The sequence below is a fragment of the Aquila chrysaetos genome, chromosome 3, assembly GCF_900496995.4.
Source record: "Aquila chrysaetos chrysaetos chromosome 3, bAquChr1.4, whole genome shotgun sequence".
Lineage (NCBI taxonomy): Eukaryota > Metazoa > Chordata > Aves > Accipitriformes > Accipitridae > Aquila > Aquila chrysaetos.
The window spans coordinates 45,123,037-45,148,447 of record NC_044006.1 but is presented as its reverse complement, the minus strand read 5'-3'; the positions used below and the strand labels follow the sequence as shown (position 1 = coordinate 45,148,447).

Genomic DNA, 25,411 nt, shown 5'->3' with positions numbered 1-25,411 from the left:
GAAACATAATGAGAGTTTAGACCCTTAGCTCACATATAGACTCCTACAGTATACGGTTAGGTGTCTGCATCTGGATTTGGATGCCATTCCAGGTTAAATTAATCTCTATTCTAGGTAATAGTTATTTACATACTTCTGGGAAAATTCAGTTAACCATGGTTTCATCCATATATGGTTAGGGATATTGTTCTAAGCCAGTGTCTCAGAGTATGCCTATGCTTCTATACCTGCAAAACAAGTGTAGACATGTTCAATCCATCTTTAAGCTACCTGTGAAATGTCTGAAGAATTCTCATGAACCACCCATGCTAATTGATTTTGTCTTTACTGCACAGTGTCAAAACATAAACACACACACTGTAAGTAGTTTATGTCTGTCTCCAAACTAATCTTTCAGGCTGGAAAGATTTAAAGCTTTAAAGGGTCTAATATGCTGCACTGAGATAAATTACCTTTTCTTAGCAATATGAAATAGCCTGTACAAAATCAAGTCCCTCTGGCAAAATTTTTTCAGTATCCATGCTGACTCATTTTAAAGCTACAGATCTTTGCATCTTGCTGCAGTGTCCATTGTTGTCATATCCCTAGGCAAGGTACCCACTTCAGTTTATTGATGAAGTAAGTGGGAGGTTTGCCACTTCAGTTGTACGCTTTTTGTTATACCCTTGTACTGCACCTTCCGTAGCCCATATTGTTGGCTGCACATAGACCAAAATACATGAGAACAATAACCTGGGATGAGGTTGTACTTTAGTCAGGTTGTACTGTATACTCCTGAAGGGACTACCTCTCAACAGTGAACCTTTCCAGAAGTTTAGAGCTGATAATATTTATGAGAGTTCAGAGCAGTTGAAATATTGGCTAGAGATCTTTTAAATGGCTAAATTTCAACACACTCCCTAAGGAGCTGAGATGGAGATCATTTCAGACCTGTCAGAGGAAGATCATGCCTTAATTGTACTTCATTGTACTATAAAAAATGAGACCTCTCCACTATATTTAAGAGCCTGTGGTATTGTGATCTGTGTGAAATCTTAGGGGAACTCATCTGGGATCTTACAGTGTGTATGAAATAAGCTTGTGTCACTAACAAAGGTAGAAATAGTCACATAAATGTGATGGTTTCTGTAACTGATCTTTTCTAAAAGTATCTCCAACTTGACAGGGAGCATCTTTTCAGTGTGATTTATTCCGTAATACAGTACACTCCAGTGGCTGCCTTCCAAAAATGCTGTCTTGAATATCTGCTTATAAATAGAGCAGTTCCAAATCACTCAGGTTCATGACTCCAGCATTTCATTGAAAGTTAAATACTGCTTTGGCTGTGGCACAGATGCCACCTTCAGAAGAGAGCCTCTCTGAAAGCATGAAGGACTGGTTACCTCTTTCAATAGCAACCCTTACTCTGACAGGGGTCCACATTAGCACCTCATCTTTAAAAATTTTCGTAGTCTTTAAAAAACAGTATGAGATGTCAGAGTGTGGAATGACATGGAATAACACTGCTACTTTTATTTGATAAAATCCAAATCAGCCAACTTCTGTCACTTGCCTTTTTGCCATTCAGTGGAAAACAGTGCTTTCAACAGAGGGATGATCCTTTCTCCAGTCTCTGTTTCAAACCCTTCATAGTTTTCACAATCATAGAAAAGAGATAGGGACTCTGTAATTAACGCAACATCCAAGCTACCTCTCTAAACCTCATTTGTAACTTCTGGAAAGTTGTAGAAGTCTCTGGGGTTTCCAGAAGTTTCCTCCACAGCAGGGCTCTAATTTGTAGTGATTTTCCTCCTCTACTGACACAGGGAAGAGCAAGAACCTTACTATTTGTCCCTCCTTTGGGGACTGCTTGAAAACATTCCCTTGGACAGCATGAGGAGAAGGGCAGAGTCTGAGGAATGAAAGCTTTGACTGATACAGATCTCTGCTGGCACAAGGGAAGAGGTGGTAATTCCCAGAAGATAAATAGGGCTTTCCTGCTTCAGGGGTGTTTACTTGGAGGAGGTGGCTTTTACTGTAAATGGGAGCTGTCCCAAGGAAAAGGGACACATAGCACAGCTGGACTTCACTGAAACTAGTAGCACAGTTAAGTGTCCAGCCAGTGTCTCCAAGCCTGAGACATAGAAATGTGTAGGTAATTCTGTGAATTATGCACGAATGCACCCTTTAAATGATGGACCTGGTGCTGGGGTGATGACCTCATCTAAGTCCCTTCGGCACTGCATCTCTGGACTTCTGTCGCAGGGGACTGCACTGGAGAGATAACAAGGTAAAGTGCACAAACATGAGAAACTAGTGAAGGCCCTGGGAGTGAGAGCATATGCACACTTCTGGAAGGTCAGTACTTTACTGTACAGTTTGGAACATTTGTGAAGAGTTGTTTTTTATTAAGAGAGAAAAAAAATAGTTTTGAGCTGGAAGTTTCTGACTGAATTCAATTTAAGGGTTAAAGATTACCCCTGATCATCAATGGCTAAATTACAGCTTTAGAACAGAGAGTTGTGACATTCATGGTGTCACAAAGGTAGCTGTAGAGCATTAAGCCTGCCCTGTTAAGCCGTTTTCAGTGATAGAATAATGTATATATTTGGGTACCTATCCTAAAAGGTTTTAAATGCATGTCTATCTATCCTTTTTTTTTTCAAAATTTGAGATACTCACACTTTTGCTTGTATTACAGACAGCACCATTATGAAATTAATTTTATTAACATTATCATGAACACATTCCTGAATGTTCTTCAACAGATACAATAATGTGCAACAATGAAATATTTACAGCTTCCCATCAGAGATTAGTAAAGTACATATCATGATACCATGCTAACCTTTGTGCAGGTAGGACACTAGGGAGTTACACCTTCCTATGAAAAGTACAAATGGGTCCTGTAGAAATTAATGCTTCCAGGAATAAGAACACTATATACCTTAGACAACATTCAGAAAAGTAACATGCTTAGGTCAGTAAAGATATCCAGGACTCTCTTAAAAAATAAATAAAAACAAGAACCTAAAGTTTGCAGGTCAAAAAAAGAAGTTAAAGTCATCAGCATCTCTCAGAATGGAGCTCTCAGGTCTCAGCCATTCTCCACCTCTGTGAGATAATTGGGAAGTAAAGGGGAAAACAGAGGGCTGGACTAATAGTAATGAGCAAGCAGATGAGAGAAAACAGAGTAGAAAGAGAATGTAGATGAGGCAGAGTAGAGGAAAAGATGAGAGAAAACAGATGGAAACCAAAAAGCCAATGAAGTGAGAGAGACAAGACTATAATGATTTACACAAGACATGGTGGAACTAGTCTGGATAAAATAAAAAAAAGAAACTTATACCCTCAGTCCAACTTCTGAATAAAACAAATCTTTAACAGGATTTTCAAAAGGTTAAGGCAAAACTTTGTGAATCTTTTCATCCTGGAATTAGAAACAGAGATTCTATAACAGGATATTCTGATAGTATTGGTGACCCTGCATAGATAAGATGGAAATAAACATCAAAACATTTACATGTTTATATGAACCAAACTTCAAACCCCTTGAGGTCTATTCTTTGCTAATATATACTTCCTATTAAGGAAGCTGTAGAGAGCCTAAAATTGAATGCATGGGTAACAAGATAAACAAAATCCATGCGTTTTTACATATGTCCTAGAACACCATTTTTTCTCACGTTAGCCTGGTATAATAGTAATCTTCATTCCTTTAATAATAAATCATTATTGACATTTATATGGGATTGTGAATTAAAAAAATTCTGATTGAATTTTTTAACTTATGGAAGGAGAATGTAGAAACTGTTAAAGAGAGCACAAGTCTGAAGGAACTGCTTATCAGGATTTGGCTTCACATGCAATTAGAAATAGAGCCAAATTGGAAGACACATGTACCCTGTAGCTGTTGAAACAGCATATGCCTTTTTCAATTTTAAGTGCTTTTTATCTGTATGATATCTGCATGAATTATAGAAATACTTAGTATTCTAGAACTGCAGCAGCTTCCTGAAGCCATTCTCGAGCTGTATTCATCAATAGTTAGTAATCCTGCTAAAAGTAGTCCTTCTTAGATTACAAACTAGAGTACTTCTTGTTTGTTGGTTTAGTCACTGATTTTATTTTTTTTATGTTTTGTTTCAACGATCAGGCCAGAGTTCTCCTTTGGTGATTCAATGGAATTTAAAGAGAATGGAGTAGAGCCAGAGGGAAGATGAAAATATCAGCCTTGGCAGGATCAGCTTATTTTTAAGTATTCTTTGCTCTTTGATACTCCTCATCTCTGTCATTGCTTTTTTGGTGAAGAAAGCAGTGCAACGAGGTGGTGGGAAAGCTGGCTTGCTTTGTGTCATAGCAAGCAAGACTTTACCAGTTCTCCTTCCACAGTCAAGTCTCTTCAAATATGACTTTTTCCTTCCTGACTGTGGGTTACCACTTGGACTGACAGGTTGCCAGGATTCCCAGTGTCAGGGCACAAATTGCTGTTTGAGATTGGAATTAAATTTCAAGATTTACAATTAAAAGCTCAGATTTTTACTAGAATTCAAGGTATAAAATAAAATGAAATAAATACTTTGTTAGCTATTTAAAAGCTATGACATGAAGTTTAAAATTATATTTGTGCTACTGCAATGTCTTTTTAAAGCTAAACTGGGTAAATAATGTAAAAAATACAAATAATTTATTTGGCACTAGATAAGAAAATTAATTGCAAACTACTTAATTAGCAATGTCTGTCAAGTGTGCAGAGCTGGATAAAAAAAGAAGACATGAATTGCCCAATAAGTGAGAAGAAAAATATCAAATTTTAGATATTATTTGATTAATGTTATGAATCCACAAAAGTCAGAAAGTATTGAAATTAGGACTGCAAAATCAAAATCAACTAAGATGATTATATATACAGCCCTTCTGTAGTTATCCTTAACATTATACTAACTTAGGGTTCTGTTTTTCCTTCCAAAGACTGAACTATCTTACAGAAAAACAATACAAAGATTACAGATTTTAATAAGTAATTTTTTCCTTAGCTGTTCATGCTAAAGGGCTGACAAATTCTTTTTGCTTAGTTGCCAAGAATCTTCTAACCTTTCTTGAAGGGGCCACAACTTAAAAATCTATTGGACCACCTCCCATGTATTAGCAATGATAAAAACTTCCTCCCATTCACTGTAATTCCACAACTCCCTATGACAGGTTTGGCAATTTTATGTTGGAAGAGTAATTTTAATGAAGAGTAGATGAGAAGAGTGTGCCAAATTTCTCAGCTGGTGTAAAATTCCTTGTTTTTAAATATAGGTCAGCAACTGGAATTGAAGAAGTCAAAGCAAAAGAAGTCACTTTGCAGAGTTTTTGGGACTGTTGGTAAACCAAAGATAGCAGCATGAAAAGTGGTGCTTTTGAACGAGTCCTTTGCACAGTTTACAAGCTCTGTTGGCAATTTTAAGTAAGGAATTTAAAATGACAAAAGGATTTAATAAATAAATGGTAACTTATTTGCAGTAAGCACACTAAAGCTAATTAAAGTCAAATCCTTAGGAGAGAAATGATTATGAACTCCTGAAGGGGTCCGTGAAATACTTGGAAAATTAATGTTTTATCAAATATATCTTGGCTTCAGTGAAAGTTCAAGTTTTTGGACAGAGTAAAGAATTTGAATTACATGATACCTAGATATTGTGTCATCCAGATATCAAATCTGGAAGAACAACTTTTTTTTTTTTTTTTTTTTAATGAAGTCAGTGTTAGTGTACATTTGACTTACATTTATTACAATGTTTTCTGAAACTTCGCAATTATTTTACTGAGGTATCCAATCTAAGTTATCTTATTTTGAATGTCACTCTGAGAGAGAAATGCAACAAAAATAAAGCTAGAGGTGGAAATCATGCTTAGGGATGTTTTTCTTGCTAGTTTCAACATTGTAAATTGAGACAGACATTGAAAGAGGAACTATGTGATTCAGTTCATTCTTACCTTTTCTTGAAATTATAATCAATCTCAGTTTCCAAGGCAACTGACTACATGAGGATGGACCAGCCAATAATGGGAAACAGCTTTCTCTTTTATTGCTGTAACATATGGTAGAAAAAGTCTTTTTTGTTTCATGCTGTTGCAGAGACTATCTAATTTATCACTCCAAATAGGATCCAAAAATGATTAAAAGCAGTGTGAGCAGTTCAGTTTTGTAACAGAAGTGCAGAGACATAAGTTCATGGGGGAAAGGCAAATTCAGAAACAGCAAAAAGTAAATTTTAGATGCTCTTCAGCTAAATCACAAACTTCACCTTGATTTTTCCTCTGACCTTCTTCAGGGGTCCTGGCAACATGAAGAGTTGGTGCAAGAGATTGTATTGGCAAATGGATTAGCATTGTATCAGTATGACTCTCTTGGGGTGAGTGGAGTTGCCTTTCTGCTGTAAAATGCCTGGCACAAATAAAAGGCTTCTTCCATGTGCACTACTGAAAAAGTTATGATTGATCTAGGACCACAAGACTTTCTGCATTTCTTTTGCAGATGTCAAATAAAAACTATTAGGAGAAATGCTGGCTCCATGAAGTTAATGGAAGCTTAAGTAAAATATTAAATCATATCGCAGTATACCTGCATTTTCATGTTTTGTTTCTCAGGCTGAGAATTCAAGTGCTTTGCTCTTCACTATTCCTTCCTTGTTAAAAAAAAGCTGTGAAACATTTATGCAGGGAACATGTGATTCCTGAATTCTGCGGTGTTATCTTCAATCCTTATTTTTCAGAGCTCTTTGTTTTTCCTTTTTTTCTTCTCCTTCCAGATGTGCTTAAGAAAAACTTTTTGTTTCCCTCATTGTGTCTGTGAATGGGAATGTATATCCTCTTTTTTTTAAGTTTCTCTGAAGCTGATACAATATCTTCTGACCATCTTGGGTTTTGTTTCAGATATTGTGTTAATGCAGATTCCTTTGCTACTTTCGTATTTTATTAAACTTCCTATTTGTGACATTGTTTCCTTAATATTTAAGGTTCTTTCCTGTATAAAAATGCTTCCCTTTTGAATTTCAGGCATAAAACCCTATTTTATTCATACTACTGAAATCAGAAACAAAATTCCCATTGTCATCAACATGTCATATTTGGCTTCACATTTCCCTAAGCCTTAGTTCCCTCTAGTCCTTTCCTTGACTTCACTCTTTAAGTTATAGGCATAACTCTCTTGCAGAAGACTGTTTCATATTTTAAAACATTAGTCTACCTGACGTTACTCCCTGAACAAGTTTGGTACTTTTGTTTGTGAGTTGAGTCCTTCTAGTCACATTCAATTCAATTAATTTGTAAGCACTGACATCCAATTTTCTCTGTCTTTGGAGTCTATCATATTTCCTCTATTTTGTTGAGCAGAATGAGTGTAAGGGAAGAGAGGGGATAGGATAATATAAAAGAGACAGGATTCCTCTAAACTACCCAGAGCCAACACCAGATCACATTTCTAACCAAACAGTAGCTGAAACTGCACCAGAAAAAGTCGTAGTTTCTAACACTGTGTGGTACCTAGGGATTAGTGCTTTAGTGTGAGCATTCACCCTGCTCCCACAAATATCTTTGCTCTTTCTCTCTGAGAATTTTGTGAGGGGGTTGGGAAGGGCAGGGACTGAAAAGTGGTTTTTTGGGTTACTTTACATTATCTGTAAATATTTCCTCTAAACCCCCACTACAATTATATCAGCATGGGTTCCATTAAGTCGCATTCAATTTAGGTGAAGAGAGAAGACTTGATGTTTCTGTTCTGTGTAAAACCTTGTCATATGAGGGATGCTGTATTTTTAGATATCAAAATGAAGCCCAGCTGGTCTGTTTAAATACAGTGGAGTAATGGGATGGTCTGAAGTGGCCTCAATTCCAATGACAAAGTTCTGCCAAGCATGAGACAAACAAATAGGCCTGTATTTACTAATACAGAAGTGTTGGATACTGTTGCTGCCTATAGCATCAGTATATTCCAGCTTGAGATCAGAGACATTTCCTGTTGGTTAATTTGGTTTGGGTGTGAGAAAATGTCCATATGTTCCTTTTCTATCAGTGTATGTTGTTCGTCAACAAAAAACAAGAGGAAGTGACACGTCTGTATCTTCCCTCTGAAAGAATACCTCATAAGAGCTGAAAAATAAGATTAGCCATATAAGCAATTTTCTGAATATCATTACTTCAAAGGAATAGTGACAACATATACTAAAATAATAGTGGCTATCCAGAAACTTGTGAAATTTCTGTTTAATGATAAGCCAGAAAACAACACACACAGAAAATACCTTTAAAAGTAGTTATGAGGAAGGAAATACAAGACAAAGCAAGAAAGCATTTGCAAGAGAGAATGTGTAGAGACCTCTGAGAAAAAAATTAAGACAACTTCATGTACTTTGTATTCACAGCCATGTTGATGAATACAGTATGTGAAAAATTATGCTTTTGCAAATGGCTGTGACTTTGATGAATAATTTGATTTCTAGAAAATGTTTGTTTTCTTTTCATTTAAAGGGAAAGAAAAAAAAATCCCCTTCTGGGCAAATTGCACTTTTCAGAAATTTAGCAAATTTTGTGGTAAAAGTATTTTTTGCAAGGGATTTCTGTATCTTTTATCCACTCAACCTATTGCTCCCATGAAATATGCAACCCCTTCAATTCATCTCCCCAGGCATTTTTTAATAAGGTTTACCCTGCCTTCTTCTCCACATCTCACTTTTGCAAGAATTGAAAACTACTTTAAACTTCTCTAGTAATTACTTCAGTGGTGACAAAAGCAGATTGTTAACATTGCAAACTGAGCTGTTGTACAACCAATAGCAGTAAATTTTGGATAGCATATTTTCCTCATTGCCGCTGTTTGTCAAACTGTATGTCATATGCCCAAATTGGAAAGCTTTTCTAAAGGTTTTTCGTAAAGGAGGAGGGTAGATTTTGGACCTAGAGACAAACTTCATACTCCAGAGCCCTCTTTTTAATTTTTTATTTATTCAGACCACCACCATTTCCTTCTTTTCCCCAATTCCACCATTCCCGTGGAGTGTAAGTAAAACAGGTACTACGCTGTCCTTTCTCTTATACCGTTCTTAGATTGCTAAGTAATTTTAAAAGTGTCAAGTACTCTAATAATACACTGAAAGATAGGATATGCTCAAAATAATATGCTTTTTCATAGACATATGAAATTCCTCAGAGGGGATACCATGCTATCATTCATTCTGTGAACTCTATAAATGCAACACATTGAGGTAAGTTTTCACCTCTGCCTTTAACTATTTCTGGTGTTATAATACTTTCTTTTGTCTTCTTAGCAGCAATCTTATTACTATGTAATAAGATTTACTGGGAGCAGTGAACCATTTTAGTAGTATTATTAATTTATTATGTTAACATTTTAGGCCAAGTCCACTGACTTTTATGATAAAATACTGTTGAAAGAAATTACTTAGTAGAAGGGCAAAACTGGTAGTTATTTTGTTATAGAAAATACTGTAGTGTCCTCAGGCTTCATAGAGATGTCATGTTTTCTAAGCAGCCATGCAAACTTTAAAACAGAAAAATTAAAATACCCCCAAATGTGATTATTATATTTATGGCAGAAAAGCTTCTAAAGATTTACTCTTCCCCCCCCCCCCCCCCCCAAAACAATTAATAACAAGAAATGGGCACTGAATTGTTTTTTCTGATAGGAACATGTTACACCCTGAAAGCTAAATGCTATCCTAAATAATACTTGAGGGTAAAATTTGGCAGTGTATATGCATCAGTACCATTTCCCATATATGTTAGAATGGCTTTGATAGGAAAATAATTGACTTAAAATGGTGGGATTCTATATTTATTGCATTTTACTTTCTCAGTGTTGGTGATACTATTTTAAGTCATGCTGTGGTTTATTTTAAGCTCCATCTTTGCAAATTAAACCTCTATTTCCTCCTTCTCATATATCATCTTCAGTTATATAGCTCTTGGAAGCCACATCAGTCCTTTAGCTAACAGCTGGAACTTAGTAAATAAGTTATGTTGCACAAGATGGCATGGTACCAACCAGCTTTATTTGAGATCTGAGAAATAAATAAAAGGTAAAAAAATAGTAAATTTTTCTTTCATCACGCCGGTGCTCCCACAAATAAGACTCTAAAAGACAGAGGAACATTTAATAGAAAATGCAGATTTTTTTTACTCAGTCACTTTTCAGGGTAAAAGTGTTCTGTAAGGAGATATCCTGCTATTGGAAGTGCTATCTTGGCCTGTATTTCCATAGAAGGCTTTATATTTGCATACTGGACAGCTGAAAGTCTTTGATCCTTCCAAGGTAACCTCTTCTTTCATCATATAATCATTTGAGAGGTACTTGGACCCATAGCCTTTGAGCAAGCTTAACCATAATTTGTAGCCAATCCCTTTACCTAGTGCCACTGAACTTTGAATTTTACTTAGTTCTGAATATGGATGTGAATGTGCATTGTATGTGTGTATATGCATTTGCCCATGTTTCTAGAAGTTGGATAATTTTATTTGACTGTGCTATTAATTTTTAAGCAAATTCTGAAAACCATGAAGTAATATTTTTCTCATACTTTTCCTCTTTGTTAACTTTTTCTTATTTTGATTCTTTTTTTACTAGTTCAGAGACTCTGACTGAGGCTTACTGTAGATCAAATGTAGAAGAATCCTTATAATTACATTGAAACCACCTTTCTAAATAATAATAAAAAAGGAAGGATCAGCAGATATTGTAGTCAATATTTCTTATGCTTTTTGAGCACTTAAGATGTTGCAATTCCAGCTGTAATAGAACTCAGGAAACTTGCATGCAGGACGCCAAAATAATTATTCATTTAAAAAAGGAACCCACAAATAATAGCCTTAGGCTATGAAAATGTCTTCAAAAGCCAAAAAAAAAAAAAAAAAAAAAAAAAAAAAAGGCAAATCTATTGGTGCTTCTAAAACTTTTCATTCAGTGGCACTTAGATACTTCTAGAAGTATAAGGTTTGGAATTACCAACTTGGGTGCATCCATGGAAGACCTTGACCCTTTAAACACTTTGGCATGTGCTTAAATTTAATACCATGTGTAAATCCCAGTGAAATGACTGATTTACAGTAGCGAGGATTTTGTATTGATGTGGTGCCTTTTGCCCATTGAAGAATAAAAGAAAAATATATTTTGTATTTCCAGAAAGCAAATAAGGTAATTGTAAAATAAAAGTAAGGACAAGAATATTGACTGTACTTATAAAAAATAGAGAAGAAATAAAATTATTAAAAGTTATAAAAGGAAAACCTATAAGGATAAAAGAAAAAAATAAAAATAAAGGCTATAAAGATAAAAATTATATAAAAAATATAACTTAGAAACTAATACAGATAAAATCTGCAGAATTTAGGCATACCTTAGAGGATAAGTCCAGGACAAAGCTGATGGTCAGATGACAGTCAGCAAGGAGTTTGGGGGAAAGTTCTCAGGTTTGGCCTCGGTGAACTTGGGCTGCCAGTAGAACTGGCATAAAGAAATGTCATGAAGGTAAACCGAAATTTTAGTGAGAGACACTAGTATAAACTCAATTAATACAGAGACAAAAAAAAAAAAATATCCAATAGTTGTACAGAAATTCTATGTAGCTTTCTGCAAGGATAGACATTACTTGATATTGTGTTACATTAAAACATATGTGCAAACAACACATAAAAATAATAGATACCATAAGTTCCACATACCTATCAGGGAAATCTTTTAAATATTTTCTGATCTATTCATATCAGGGTGCATGCAACAACATACTTAAACTTGTGTAATTTTAAGGTAGGACAACAGAGTGATTGTTTGGTACAATATTTTATTTGCAGGATGTGAAACTGAGAAACTGTAGGCAGACCTGCACTCTTTCAAACAACAAACTGGATCTCCATTTGGTGGCAAAACCCCCACTCTAATAGCACTAATGCATTGTATATATATTTCTTGCAAAATACGGGTCTGGTACAACTGAATAAATAACAGCGCTTTTAAAGTGTTTCCTTCTAGTTGAAGTAGTGGACTTAGAGTCTTCTGCATTTTATTTCAAGGTTTTTCCAGGGACAACTAAGTAATTTATTCAAGTGTTTTACCAGCTTTTAGTTTTAGCTGATTCATCTGTGAAGTGGGTACAAGAAATGCTTGCTTTAGAGGACTTAGCTGCTTAGAAACAGCTATACTGATTTATACCATCTGAAGATATGAGCCTTCCCATTTATTAATGTTCTGAAAATACTTTGAGATCACTGGATGAAAACACTGGAGGATTTTAGGGAAAGAGCAAATAATTTATGTTACTAAGCCACTCCAATCTGCAGTTTTAGAACAGTGTGGATTTTTTTTCTCGGTTACATAAATTACTGTGCTGGACTGGTATTTCTGCTCGTTTCCTTTTTGAATTACCAACACAGCAAAAGAATTGTAGCTATTTGCATCAACTTAACTTTCTTTGGAGATTTCCAGCTCTGTGTGATGGTACTTGCAGAGTCATTTCTGAGTTGGATACTTCTCTGCAATCTCTTCTGGGAGAACAAATGTTTGGGAGCAACCTAACCATGTGCTTTAGATGTACAAAAATAGAATGGAAGAATAAAAGGAACAGAGTCCCTTGGTAGAATCTCTTTAATGTCTTGCATCTGATGTTCAGATTGGTGGGGAGGGGAGGATCACATGCCTGATGTTTTCTCTAGGACTACACCCAACTGGAAGCCATCCCTTGGCTTCTCTGCAGACAGCAGCATACCCGAATGGAACATATTAATTCTTTGGGGAAATCTCCTTAGTGGGACAAAAACAAATCTTTTCAGCTTCCCAGACACATGCTCTGTTTCCAGTACCATCAGACTTAAAGGAGGATCTGCACTACCTTGGGCTGGAGGACACAGTTTCATTGTAACTGCAACATTTAGCATGGATGAGTAACTCCTGCGATCCAGCTGCTCAAGCTTTCAGGCTTTGACACGTTTATTAACGAAAACGTGAGAGAAAAGAAAGAAACAGTCAGCCAGGCAAGATGCCCCTGTAACTCTGCTGTCATCATTAGGTGAATACGGTATACCAAATATTTGTGCTTCTATATGATTCAGGATCACAGAAAATAAATATCTCTTTTATGTGTTTTATTTTCTTTGGAGAAGGGAGTAGAGGAGAGTGTGAGTCATAGTAGAAGACTAAAATTGACTTCTCTTCTGACAAAAACTATTCATTTTGTCAGAGAAGGATCCTAGCACTAATTTCTGTTTGCTGGCAACCCCTGCAGCCCAACTGGCTTCAAGCAGGAAGCTGATGGCCTGCCAGTCCCCAGTCTGTACCTGCCTGGTGACCTATGGCCAGAAGCTGAAACATATTCCTTACTCCTGCTGCGGGTAAGATAATAACTGTTCCTACCTAGGTCTGAGTGCAGGCTGCCTATGCACCCTTGCAAAGGATTTCTGATGAGCAGAGTTCTGACCCTTTGCACCGTAACAAATCCTGCCAGCTGCAGCCTGACTTCTGAGCATAAGGTTGGTCTGAGGAATTTGGGAAGGTTAACATGAATATCTATTAGTGTATGACCAATGCTAGTTGTGTGCTTTAAAAAAAAAAGCATATTTTCTGTTATGATCTCATTCAGAGGATTCTTTTAGGTAATTGAGAAGGGAAGCACTATGATTATGGAGCTCTTGAGGAGGCAGTCGATGGATGATTTCTCTTTCTTACACCCAGCTGTGCCCTCCAGAGTGTAGATGAGATGGGATAGGAGAAGGATACAGGGTCTGATGATGCTCTACTCCCAAAAGACAGTGAAGGGTCAGGAGCTGTCCCTGCCTGTCCAACTGTCCTCACTCTCCTGAGGTAGGAGAAGCCTGTTTATGAGGGAGAAGTGAGCTTCACATTGCTTTGGGGTAAAAGAAAGGGATGGAATCTAGTGCTTTGTGTAGCCTTTCTTTACAGATACCAACCTCAAAATACTTTTCTAAAGACAGTTATTCAGGGATAATAAAAGCACTGAAGCCTGAGAGGTGCAAATGCCAAAAGGTTATATTTATGTCCTGGTGAAATTTAGCCCATATTTAAAAATGTATGTATATGATTCCTTATAGCACTTCATAAAATAAGAAAGTATCTGTCGCTTTTGTGAAGGAATTTACTTGTGTGTTTTGTGCCACAAAGCAGTTCCTGCCAAGGCAAGACAAAGGTTAGAGAGGTCCTACTTGCACAAAGTCCAAAATAAATGCTACGATGTTTTCCAGGCATTAAGCCACTCTTCTCTGAGCGGAGATCTCATAGTTGTTATTCAAAAGAGGAGCAACCTTAAATGCCTGTTGATTAATGTAGAGGAAGACTGGATTAGAGATTTAGGAAGTAGATGTCCATATGTTTCTCTCTGCAATTGAGAGACTTGCGGCTGTCACCTTTTTGAAAGACCAAATAGTAGTCTTGGCTGCTGTAACAAGGGCCATGGACACCCTGAGATGTTTTAGAAAAGAGTCAAACTTGCTATCTTGGTAAACAGATTATGTTTTCCATAATGTCTTTTTTAAAGAAAAGTCCTTAGATTTTCTGTTCAGTATTAAATCAAGAACAGTGTAAGATGGATGAGCTCTGACATTCAAAGTCCCTCAATATTATGGAGGATGAAAGAGAAATGAACAATGACACAGGTCTTGTGGGCGTATACGTTAGCTCTTGTGGTACGTAGTATGCAGAGTAGCAGCAGCAAAATTCTGTCATGATTTGTGAGACAGTATTATAGCAAAAGTAGGGTGCTATTCTTCTGGTGAAATTTAACAGACACGGTGTACATTTTTAAAATAAAAATTTTTGTTTCAGAAAAACCCTCTTAGGTCTTATTTTAGTCATGTGGATTCAGGTAATACTGAAAGCAGTAGCAGAACAGTGAATTGTAAATGCCACCTCCAGTTATTATCCTTATAGCCTTCTCCTTCCTTTAGCTGAGATTCCTATATATCATTTCTGTAGAGATTTATGAATATGCTACTATTTCCTGTTCAGTACTATTAAAGATGGTGTTAATAGCTATTCCTGGTGCTTTGTGTTGAAAGACCTTGCTTTCGGTATTTAATAATTTTACTAGTGTTACCCAGCGTGGCTGGCAGTTTTCATGTCAGACATATTTATTTGACAAAATTTTTGAAGAAACTGTGGCTAAACCATTTTTGCTGCTTCTAAGAATGAGATTAAGGGTCAAATGCATTGTTTTGCCCAAGTTATAAAAAAAAAGTGCTGACATCTTTATGCTTTTGAGCAAGGTCTTGAAATGTGGTAGAAGTGTGGTAGATTTGCCCAATCTTCCAAATTACAAGACTCTCAAAAATCTCATTCTCTCTTAGCCTGGTTAGGTTTGTTAATGCTCAGCAACTTGAGTTTCCAGAGCTTTTGTCTGTACTCAACACACTCCATCCTCTGACTTCTGAGCATTGTCTGTGCTGTACTCTGTGGTGCTGCCACTTTATTTGACATGAAGAAATAAAAAACAGAGCCTGACTTGAATTTGAGGAAATGTGAATGGAGAGGAGGAGGGCAAAAGCTCAAGTGGCTGCAGATAGGGAGGGTTCTCCATAGGATCCCTCCTTCTTTCAGTGTATAAGATATATGGTGCTATGGGGACAGATCAAGACTGCATATCAGCCACAGTCCTCATCACTAATCAGGATCCATGCCACATGTGTTGCAGACGTGGGGAAGTTTGGGAAGTATGTGTTGCTTCAGACAATGAACGTATAATTAGAGTATCAGAAGGTATGTACATAAGAAAGATGTAGTTGCATAGGAGATCTTTATTCCTGATATTGTTCCCTAACTTTGTGGAGATTAGCCTGCAAAAATGTTCAGTCACTATAGTGTCTAATGTAATTATTCTTACGTGTACTTTGTGTGTTACATAGTTATACACCATGGAAGTATAGGAAAAAGACCTAGAAGAAAAGTAATCTGACCTCCCACCTGAAGGCCATGTCAGCTCGAACCTGTGGCAAGCCTGATGGATATTTGTTTTACCTATTATAAAAAAATCAGAGAGATGGACACTCTTCAATTTTCTTAAACATTTTATTGAAACTATTATCTATCCTTACTATTTAAAAGCTTCTTCCAGTGTCTGAACTACAGCTTTCCTGCTGCAACTACTTCATGTCCTATCCACTGTGGAAATGCAGAACAGGTTATTTCTTTCCTCTTGCAACAACCACTTACATATTCATGGACTTTTATTGTGTTTACTGTCATGTTATGTGAATCAAATAATTATAATTCTATCATTTTATCCACTGAGGTCACATTTTTTAGAATTTTTTTCTTTCCTTTTGTTCTCTCAAGTTGGTCTAGGTCCTTCTTGAAGTGCAATGCTCAATACTGGAAGCCATACTTCAGCAGAGACCTACTAATGATGTGTAAAAAAAGGAATATTTCACAACTTATATCACTTTGCCTGCAGATTTTCATGGTGCAATTTCAGCAAAATCACCGGAAAAATGAAGTTGCCTCTATCCTTTTTTTCTAATGTAAAATGATATTCATTGAAAAGCTGTATGCCCTGACAAGGACTTTTAACTTAGTATGAATTCTGCTTTTCTCTCACTAACAAGTGAAAGGAACACTTTCCTAATATGAAAATTATCTTTGAGGAAATCAGAACAAAATGAAATTTATAAAACACAGATCAAGAACTAAACTAAAGAAAAACCTGAAGAGTTGTCAAAATATTATTAATATGCCTTTTTTTCTCCCACAGAAAACCTTAATCTTTCAGCAAAAACATGATCTCTTTGGCCTAAGCTGATTAAATAATAAATAAATAAATATTGAACTAAGACAAATAGTATTACACATGCGCAAAATTGATCCTCAGACTTTGACCAGTGTAGACCAATTGGGATTTCCTTGAGTTAATGTATTTGGAATAGAATATTCATTTGTGTATTTGCCTTTTAATGTTAGTGATGTCCCCCTGAATTAACGCAGTCATTACAGGCTCAGCATTTGTCGCACTAGTGTAAAAGCCATCCTGACGCCTTCCCTTCAGAAAGTCAGCCTGAAAGAATGCATCTGCGAGTGCAGAATGAAGGGTTTTATCTTCTCCTTCAACACATCTTTAAGGCTTTGAGTTTGGAGAAGAGCAAAAACAAAGCGACAAAATACTCCCATGGAAGTTTGTCAAGGAAGGGGTTAAAAAAGTGGAATCTTTGTGACTGTGAAGGGCTGAATTATCTTCCTGACACCAGCAGGGGCTGCTGTCACTAGTTTGTGGTTGTCACATTCCTGTTATGCTTGACCTTGGAAAGGCTTAACAACATAGTCTGGATTTGATTAAGGGAATTTCATGTTTTTCCTTTGCTAGAGTCACCCCCCACCTCGACAAACATTTAAAAATGTTAAGAAGAAAAAAAAAAGTTTGGAAAGCAAACATTTTCCCAAAAGAAATTTATAGTTCAAATTTACACCAAGTTCGCACTAACTGGAGCAGTCCGGGTTTCCACTCAGGCTTTGAGTGCTCTCTGTAAACCATTAGTCACTTCCCTGGAAGAGGCAGCTTTTTATAGGCAGCAGGATAAAACAGGCACAGATGTGTGTGTAATATTAGAGGCTTTCACATGTACCTGCATTTTATTTTTTTTCCTCAATCATAGAAAAGAAAAAAGAGTGACTGTAGAAAGAAATTAATTGAAGCCTTGGACTTTGTTTGGTTTTGGACAGCTACAGTGGATATTGGTTTAATTAAAAGAAAATATCTTGTGTTGTGGATTTTTGAGATTGTGGCAATTTATATCATGAAGATAGTTCTTTTAATTTTTAACAGGTTGGTTTTTTTCACTCTATAGGACTGTGATTATGCCAGCCGCCAATGAGTTTGATCCAGAGATTGTGCTAGTGTCAGCAGGATTCGATGCCGTGGAAGGCCATGACCCTCCGCTGGGCGGTTACAAAGTCACAGCTAAATGTAGGTATCATCATAAGGCGCGTGTTTCTGAATTGGTATTTCTTCTAGTTATTTTAACTCCAGCTTATTTCCATATTTCTGTTTTGTGAGATGAAACCCATGTCACTGAGGGCAGGGACTGTACATCAGTTAATACCCAGAGATGTCCATGGAGCTGTGGATCTCGCCCAGCTCGCAGACAGGATGGAAATGAACATGTTAGTGTTTCTGGCTCACTCCTTTCTGTTCCTCTTGGCATCTTTGTCGTGGCATTTTAAAGTATTACATTTCTGGCATTCAAATAACATTTTAGAGGTTTCATGCTTTTCAATAGGCACCATTTTCCAAATGCTGGAGTAAGTTATTTCTCTTTAAATGTATGTTGGAGATTTTAGACTTTGGAGGCCTAAGTCAAATCTCATATTGCTCTTTTGTTATTGTAATCTTTTCAGCTCGATGGCATTAATCTTGAATTACAACAGTGTTCATGAAGGCCAGAGTTCTCTAAAAGACTACTCTGTTGGGTCTCAATGTTTGGATGTCCATTTCAGTCCTCCAAAATGTGTGCTCATGGCAGAGATTTAATACTTTCTGAAAGACAGGTCTGTCTGAGGGGTCTCATACGTAGCACTTGAAAGTCACTAGCTCTTACAGGATCTTGTGACCAAACTGATTCTGAGCCTGGGATGTTAAGCATGGCTGGGTAATGTAGTAACGCTCTGTACAGCAATGTGCACTCTAACTGCTATATATAAATCGCTTTCCCTGAGACAACACAAAATGGTTTCCTAATGCAATGTTGTGAATAATTTTCTTCAGTATATCTCAAGAAATACCGTAATAACACTTAAATAGTTATTAAATATGGATCTCTGCTTCTAATGACAAATGCCTTGGGAAAAGTCTGGAGAAGTCACTGAGACTCTGCACAAATGGACTCCAACTCAGAGGATTTTGTCCTTCTGACCTCTGCCTTTTGTTACAGGTCAGTAGAATGAAGTTGGTATTTACCTCAGGAGGAGCAGGGAAGAGACACATACATTTTATTTTCATTTTAGCTGCATGCTGCACCGGCTCCCCTGAATACCAAAGACAAAAGGATAGATGGAGAGCTAGAGTGACTGTCCGTAGTGGCATGCTGTGGAAACCAAGAATGCAGAGAGCAGTGCAAGGGCCTACCCAAAGACACTCACACAGGTGCTAATAATGCACAAGTGGATCGGAAAGGGAACATCCCTGTGTCCGCAAGTAAGGCATCCTGAGTTTTAGCACAGGTGTTCAGGTTAATATAGTGGTTGCACTAGAGAGGAAAGAAACATAGCAGCCTGTATGCATGTTTGACTATCACTTATCTGTGTATTATGATTTTTAGTAAAACATTGTGCATGAAAAAGCCATTTGTAAGAGGTTTACACACTATTTTTTTCCGTAAGTATGGTTCCTGGTCAGAGGCACCATTCCATGAGCTTATGTGGTAGGGAGTTGAGCTTCCAACTGGTACAAAATAGTTATTTTGTTGAGAAGAATTGTATAATTACCTGCATTTAGCAGCTGAGAATGGATGCTACATGTCCCTTGAGCGTGTATGATGCCCCACTAAGACACTGTGGCATACATGATGTTCTGGCATAGCAGCTTCAACAACTTAACTTGAAATTGCAATAAGACTCCTATTTTCCTCTCAGGTTAGACTGAGTTTCACCCTGACAGCAAAGAAAAACTGTTTGATACTGGAATCAGTGTTAATTTTCATTCATGCATTAATTTATTAGCTCTTCATAACTTTTTTTAGAAACTGAAATCTTAGTACATTTTTTAATGTAAGAGGCTGCACATCTACCAGTTGCACATGTGTCTGTAAGCAAAAAAAGGTGATTTACAGTAGGTGGTTCTTGTTTAAATTAAGGGAAAAGCCATGATAGACCCAGATAATGATCATGCACCTGAGGGATGAATAAAGCCTTTTGTACAGAGCCAAAGGAATTTATTATTTCCCCAAAACAAAATTCTCCACATTCCACCATACCATTTTAGAACATAGCATACTATATGTGGTATGTAGAAAAATGAACAGTCTATTAAAAAAAAATAAAGTCCAAAGACAAACATTCATATTAAAGAGTAAAAATAGATATTCATGCAAATTTTTAATGTAATTGGTTTGTAATAATTTGAAATTATGCCAAAACCAAGTAAACACAAACTAAAGTTTAACCTGTATATATTCTTTCTTTATAAATCTTTAGCACTTTGTGTACACTTAATACACTGAATGTTCTGATTTCTGTGACCCAATATAAACTTTACACATATAAATTAAGAAGAGATTGACATCAAAGGAGAGAAGATGGGTCCTTAGCTACTAACCTTGCTGTTAAAGAGAGTTAGGGAGACACTAGATTCTTGATAAGGAATTGTTTATGTCTTTCCTTCAGAGTACAGTCAAAGAGAAAAAATTAAAATGTATTAACCAGTCAGCATACCCAAGTCATAAAGTAAAAACCATAGGATGAAGATAAGAGATTGGACTAATTACAGCTTTGGAGTAACCATATAGCAGGCAATTACATACAGAAAAAAAATTGGTCTACTAAATCTACACGGTTTGAGAGATGTAAATTATAACCTGCTTTAACCCAGTATTTTAATTTTTTGCTGTATCAACATACAATCTGATATATTGCGGAGCTGCCATTTCTGCCTAGTAAACAAACACATCAGCAACAAAATAGTTGTATATATTTTTGCAGCTGATTTTAAATTCACAGGTCTGATGCATGTCAAGATTTCTCACAGTGAGGTGACCCTCAGCTCCTCTAGAAGAGTGTAGGATGGAAGAAGGCCAACTGAGATGAGTGATGATAGCAGAGCTAAGAGATATCTCACTTACCTAATTTATCTCCAGTCCCATTAAGTAATGAAATCACTAACAGTCTTTTTCTATTAAAAAAACTTTAGTGTTTAAAAAGGATTGGAAGGGAAGTTTGAAACCTTCATTTCTTATTGCGTTTTTCAAATCACTTTCCCTAAGTGAATCTTTTTCTCCAACTGCCTTTGCAATTCGTCTTTGTCTGTTGATTTTTTGAGGAGAAAAGTTTTTGCTAAACTAAAGAATATTTAACTAACTTTTACCTGGCCCCAAAACAGTTTTTGTTTGGTGCAGTGTAGAACTGAGAATGAGGATTAACTAAAACATTTGTTTCAGCCCCAACTTTGAGGATTTCACAGGCACATTTTTCTTTGTGTTGGCTCTTTTTATCCTTCGTTCCAATTCTCTCTCTCTCTTTCTCTCTCTCTCAATGAAGTGCTACCATTTCAAAAGGTGCTTGTATATACCTAAGTACATATACACATCTTGAAGCATATACTCAACCCATATGCGTAAACTTTGTGATGGGTTTTATATTCTGTTAAGAAAAAAATAGACTTCAAAGACTTGAGATGACTGGTGGCATATGGCAGAACTTTCTGCTGCTGGAAAGTTCTCGGGCTTTTGGTACCAGCTATATTCTTACCATCTTAGTAAGAAAAAGGGAAGCTTTATTATTGACAACGCCATTTAGAAGACTATCTTGCATAATTAGAAACAGTAGGTATACTTTTGAATGTACAACCACTTTGTCCCAAAGAAAGTCTTCCCAAAAAAAGGGTTTGTGTCTGAAAAGGAGTTTCTTTTTCCAAATATACCTTTTTTTTTTTTAATAAAGATATTATCTCCACTCACAAACTTTTCCTTGCCTGTGTCCTTATGCTATGATAACTGCACCAAGTTTAACATCAAAAAGCAAAGAAAAGAAAGCAAGACACATGACACATTAAACCTTTCTGGCAGTCCTCTTGACCCTAGGTCTTGTGTCAGTTCTGTGTGCCAACTCCTGCTCAGGAGCTTCTCTAACATCTGAGAGGGTCTGGCTCAGATTGTCAGGGATATTCAAGCAACTTATCTCAGATTTTTCTTTCTATGTCCCCTCTCTTATAACTTAGGCTTAACTTCATTAGCTGAAACAGTGGAATATCTTTTGTATTGTCAAGTCCATCTTTAGTATTGGAATAGCTCTGTCCATGTTGCTTGGTTAAACTGGTTCTCCAAGCTGTGTGGTGAAGGCGCATGCAGCAACAGGAGCTCTCTCATGCACAACTGTCTTATGCAGAGTAACTGTTGATGTCATTGGGATCCCTTTGTTTAGATCAGGGACTATAAAGGTGCTTTAATTTTACTATAAACTATAATCAGATAAGAGGAAAACATGCCTCAGTTCCTGACTAGCCTAATATTTCCTTTTTATTACTAGAAATATATTATTTTTCAATAAATTAACAGGTAAAATATCAGCACAATATATTACATATTATAAAAACATAGTTGTATTAAATCCACTTTTTGTACAGGAGTTGTAAAAATTGTATTGACAATAAAGTATAAGAAAAAATAATGGTGGAAGAAATAAAGGGGATAAAAGAGTTTTATATTTAGAATAGTAAGGAGATCCCTAAAGAGTATGAATCTACTCTTCTGTCTTATCCTGATGATGCTTAGGTGGAACTATTGGAGATAGAGCTAATATATTCTGTGCTTTATTTTATAGTTAATTTTTACAACCTCTGCTAAAATGTACTGTATTATCACACCATTTGAATTCTGTACAGTGAACAAGTCTGAAAAAGAGCTGCCAAATCTGATCATAAATTGCAAGTTGTTACATCTTGTAAGTGCACTGTTTCTAAATTTAGTTCTGCTGACTGAAGTTCTCCCTGTAACATTATCCTGAGGTGAAGTCCTTTGTCTTTGTTTTATAGAGCAGCCCTTAGAATAATGCTTGCATTAAAGTCACTGAGATCACTTTACTGTTTAAGTAAATACTGTACATAATTGCTCATTAAATGGTGACCATTCCATAAAAAGAATAAAGTAAATAGAGAAGTGTCAAGCAAGAATGAAGATTTTATTCAGGGTACTTCTCTTCCTGAAACACTGTGTTTGTTAAGGGCTATGATGGTTTACTGGAGTTTTCCTGTTGTTTTACTCTCTTATTCCAGAGATGCTATTTGACACCAGAGTGCAAAATAACATCAGCAATTAGCAGTAGGAAAAGATACCACTGCAAGCATTTAAAGAGTGAATTATATTTTGTCAGTTTGGATACCTGTCTACTGTTATGCCAAATTTGTGATGCAAGGTTGATCCAGTGTCTAGAACATAACTGACTCTAGCTAAGCCAATTTGCAATTTTTAACGTTTTTATTTGAGAAATTTACAATAACTTCCTTAACTTATCAAAAGCTGCATTATGCTGTGAAACACTCCATTCAAATGGGACCAACGAAAAAAGTGCTAAAGCTATGAACAGTTTCCCTCCTCACAAGCCCTCGACAGGTAGGGCTTAGAGGACTTCACTGTAACAGTGCACAATCTGTGTGAGTAATCACAGCAGAGGAAACAATTAATGCCCTGAATAGTTTATTTCCAAACGATATGTCAGCCTAAGTGGCAGAAATTAATGTGTTAAGAGGGCTGCTGACTTACATGTAGCCTACAGGTCTTCTGTCGAGGAACCTCTTCTCATGGCTGGAACTGGCACTTCTCAGAATACAAATAAGAGCAACCAGATTGAAATTGGGTGCCTGTCCTGTTGGTTTCTGCTTTGCCCTTCATATTTCCATTCCAACTTCCCACAGGGTATAATGATTTTTGATAACAAGTTCTCTGAATGTAGCATACAATGCTATAAGATAAAATACCTAGCACCTGGGCACAAGAAGTTTCAGAAGTAATGTGCACAGTTTCAACAATGAGATAACTGATCACTAAAACAGATAGTGTAGCATGGTGTATTTGACATCACTGGAAGGCTTTAAATGAGGCTTATACATAGATGGCTTACAACATCCTTACAAATAAGTATGCTGTAGCACACTCAGACATTAGAAGCTTCATGCGAAAATCACTTAATGAAATTTCTCTTCAATGACCAGTGTTTTCTTGAGTCTTCACAATTGTCCTACTGTGTCTTGGAATTCTTTTCAGTTTTCCACTACATGTCATGGGTAGTATATATGTTAGAAACAGACCAAACGAAAATGCTAGAACTGCATATCACTGTATTGAAATGTAAAACTGATCGGGGTCTAAGCCTGGTACTTCAGATGTGTTTCAGAGAAAGGGTTTCGTATGTGCCAGCCTCACTATTTCTAAAATATTCTATGTTACTATTCTAAGTATTTCAAGTACTGCAAATGATATATATGTTTGTCTTTTTTTTTTTTCGTGGAAGCACAACTTCTAAAGGAGTCCCCAAATAATACTGTGACTATGTACTGTGCAGTACCTTGAACTGACTGTGAGTTGTTTAGGGTAGAGTGATTGCAATGTTTTTGGGGAAGGACTACACTTTCTTGTGATTGTCTGAAAGACTTCCCTGACACTTAACTCTGAAAAAGAGTCCTGACTGGGACTACTGAGGCTAACATTATAGGTAAATGTTAAAGGAAGGCAGGCCAAAAAAGTCCATGCAAACTGACAGCTGACTAAACAGAATAGTAGTTTTGACTTGGTAGCTATTTAAACACAATTCAAGTCTCTAAAAATAGCACTGCAGGCTTTTATGATGCCATGTCTAATCTCTTCACAAGCAAGAAAGTCTTTTTGACTCAACTATCAGCACAAGAAGCTATGATCTTGGAAATTCTGGCACTAACAGTTTCAGAGTGCAGTTCCGGTAGATGGCGTCTGCTCCAACAGCTCGTTGCCATAGAAAAAGGCGGTTGCATGACCCTTCCCCTTCCGAATTGTCCCTTACTTACCTTGCACTGGCTCTGGTTGTTGTCAGATCTCTCTGTAAACACATGCAGCATTAACTCATCAACCCATCAGAAAACTTCATCAACCAAAAAAGTGAAGAGCTTTCTGTTGGGCTATGAAGGTGAATCAGGTTATGGAGGGACCAATGTGTGCCACAGCTACTGGAAGGGGGGCAGGGGCAGTAGAGAAAGAGAGAGATGGAGTAGGATACCTTTTGGTAGCAGAAAGGTGTTAAATTAACTCAGTTGCCACAGCTGCTTTCTTGTCTGATTTCTTCTCAGTTCAGAGATTTGATTTTGGTTAATATAATTTGGTTATCTTTGAGGTACTGGAGGTGATAAGATGGTTATCCAGCAGGATAGATCTTGAGCTTTTGACTCAGAGCTAAAAGCATGGGAGGTGGGGTGGAACAATGATCATTCATGTAGTTTTTCATGCAGGAGTCTCCTGATTCATATTAGACATTTTCCTTTTGTTTCTTTTGTCTCTTGGAAACTACAGGGTACCCAGTGACTGGCAGCAAGAAAACATAGCATCAAGACTTTGCTTACAGTGGTTCGCTTTGGAAAGCAAAGTCTGGGTTTTCCCTAGGGTGATTTCTTGAATATTAACTGAATGGTTGCTTGGTACAATACAAAAGGCATCAGAATAAATGACAAGTTCATTGGTGACCTATCCTCAGACATGAACATTTTCA

General features: G+C 36.7%; 1 protein-coding gene across 15 annotated transcripts in view; it reads left to right on the top strand.

Moving 5' to 3' along the window:
• Window positions 1-25,411, top strand: part of HDAC9 (histone deacetylase 9) — a 286,849-nt gene that overhangs the window by 206,396 nt on the left and 55,042 nt on the right. For 14 of the 15 annotated variants that reach the window (XM_041122195.1, XM_030007858.2, XM_030007857.2 and 11 more), the window contains one exon: window positions 17,818-17,936. In XM_041122195.1, the coding sequence (XP_040978129.1) occupies window positions 17,818-17,936 (119 nt within the window). Of the gene's footprint in view, window positions 1-17,817; window positions 17,937-25,411 lie in introns of those variants that run through there. The other variant, XR_003922556.2, reaches the window with a different exon arrangement.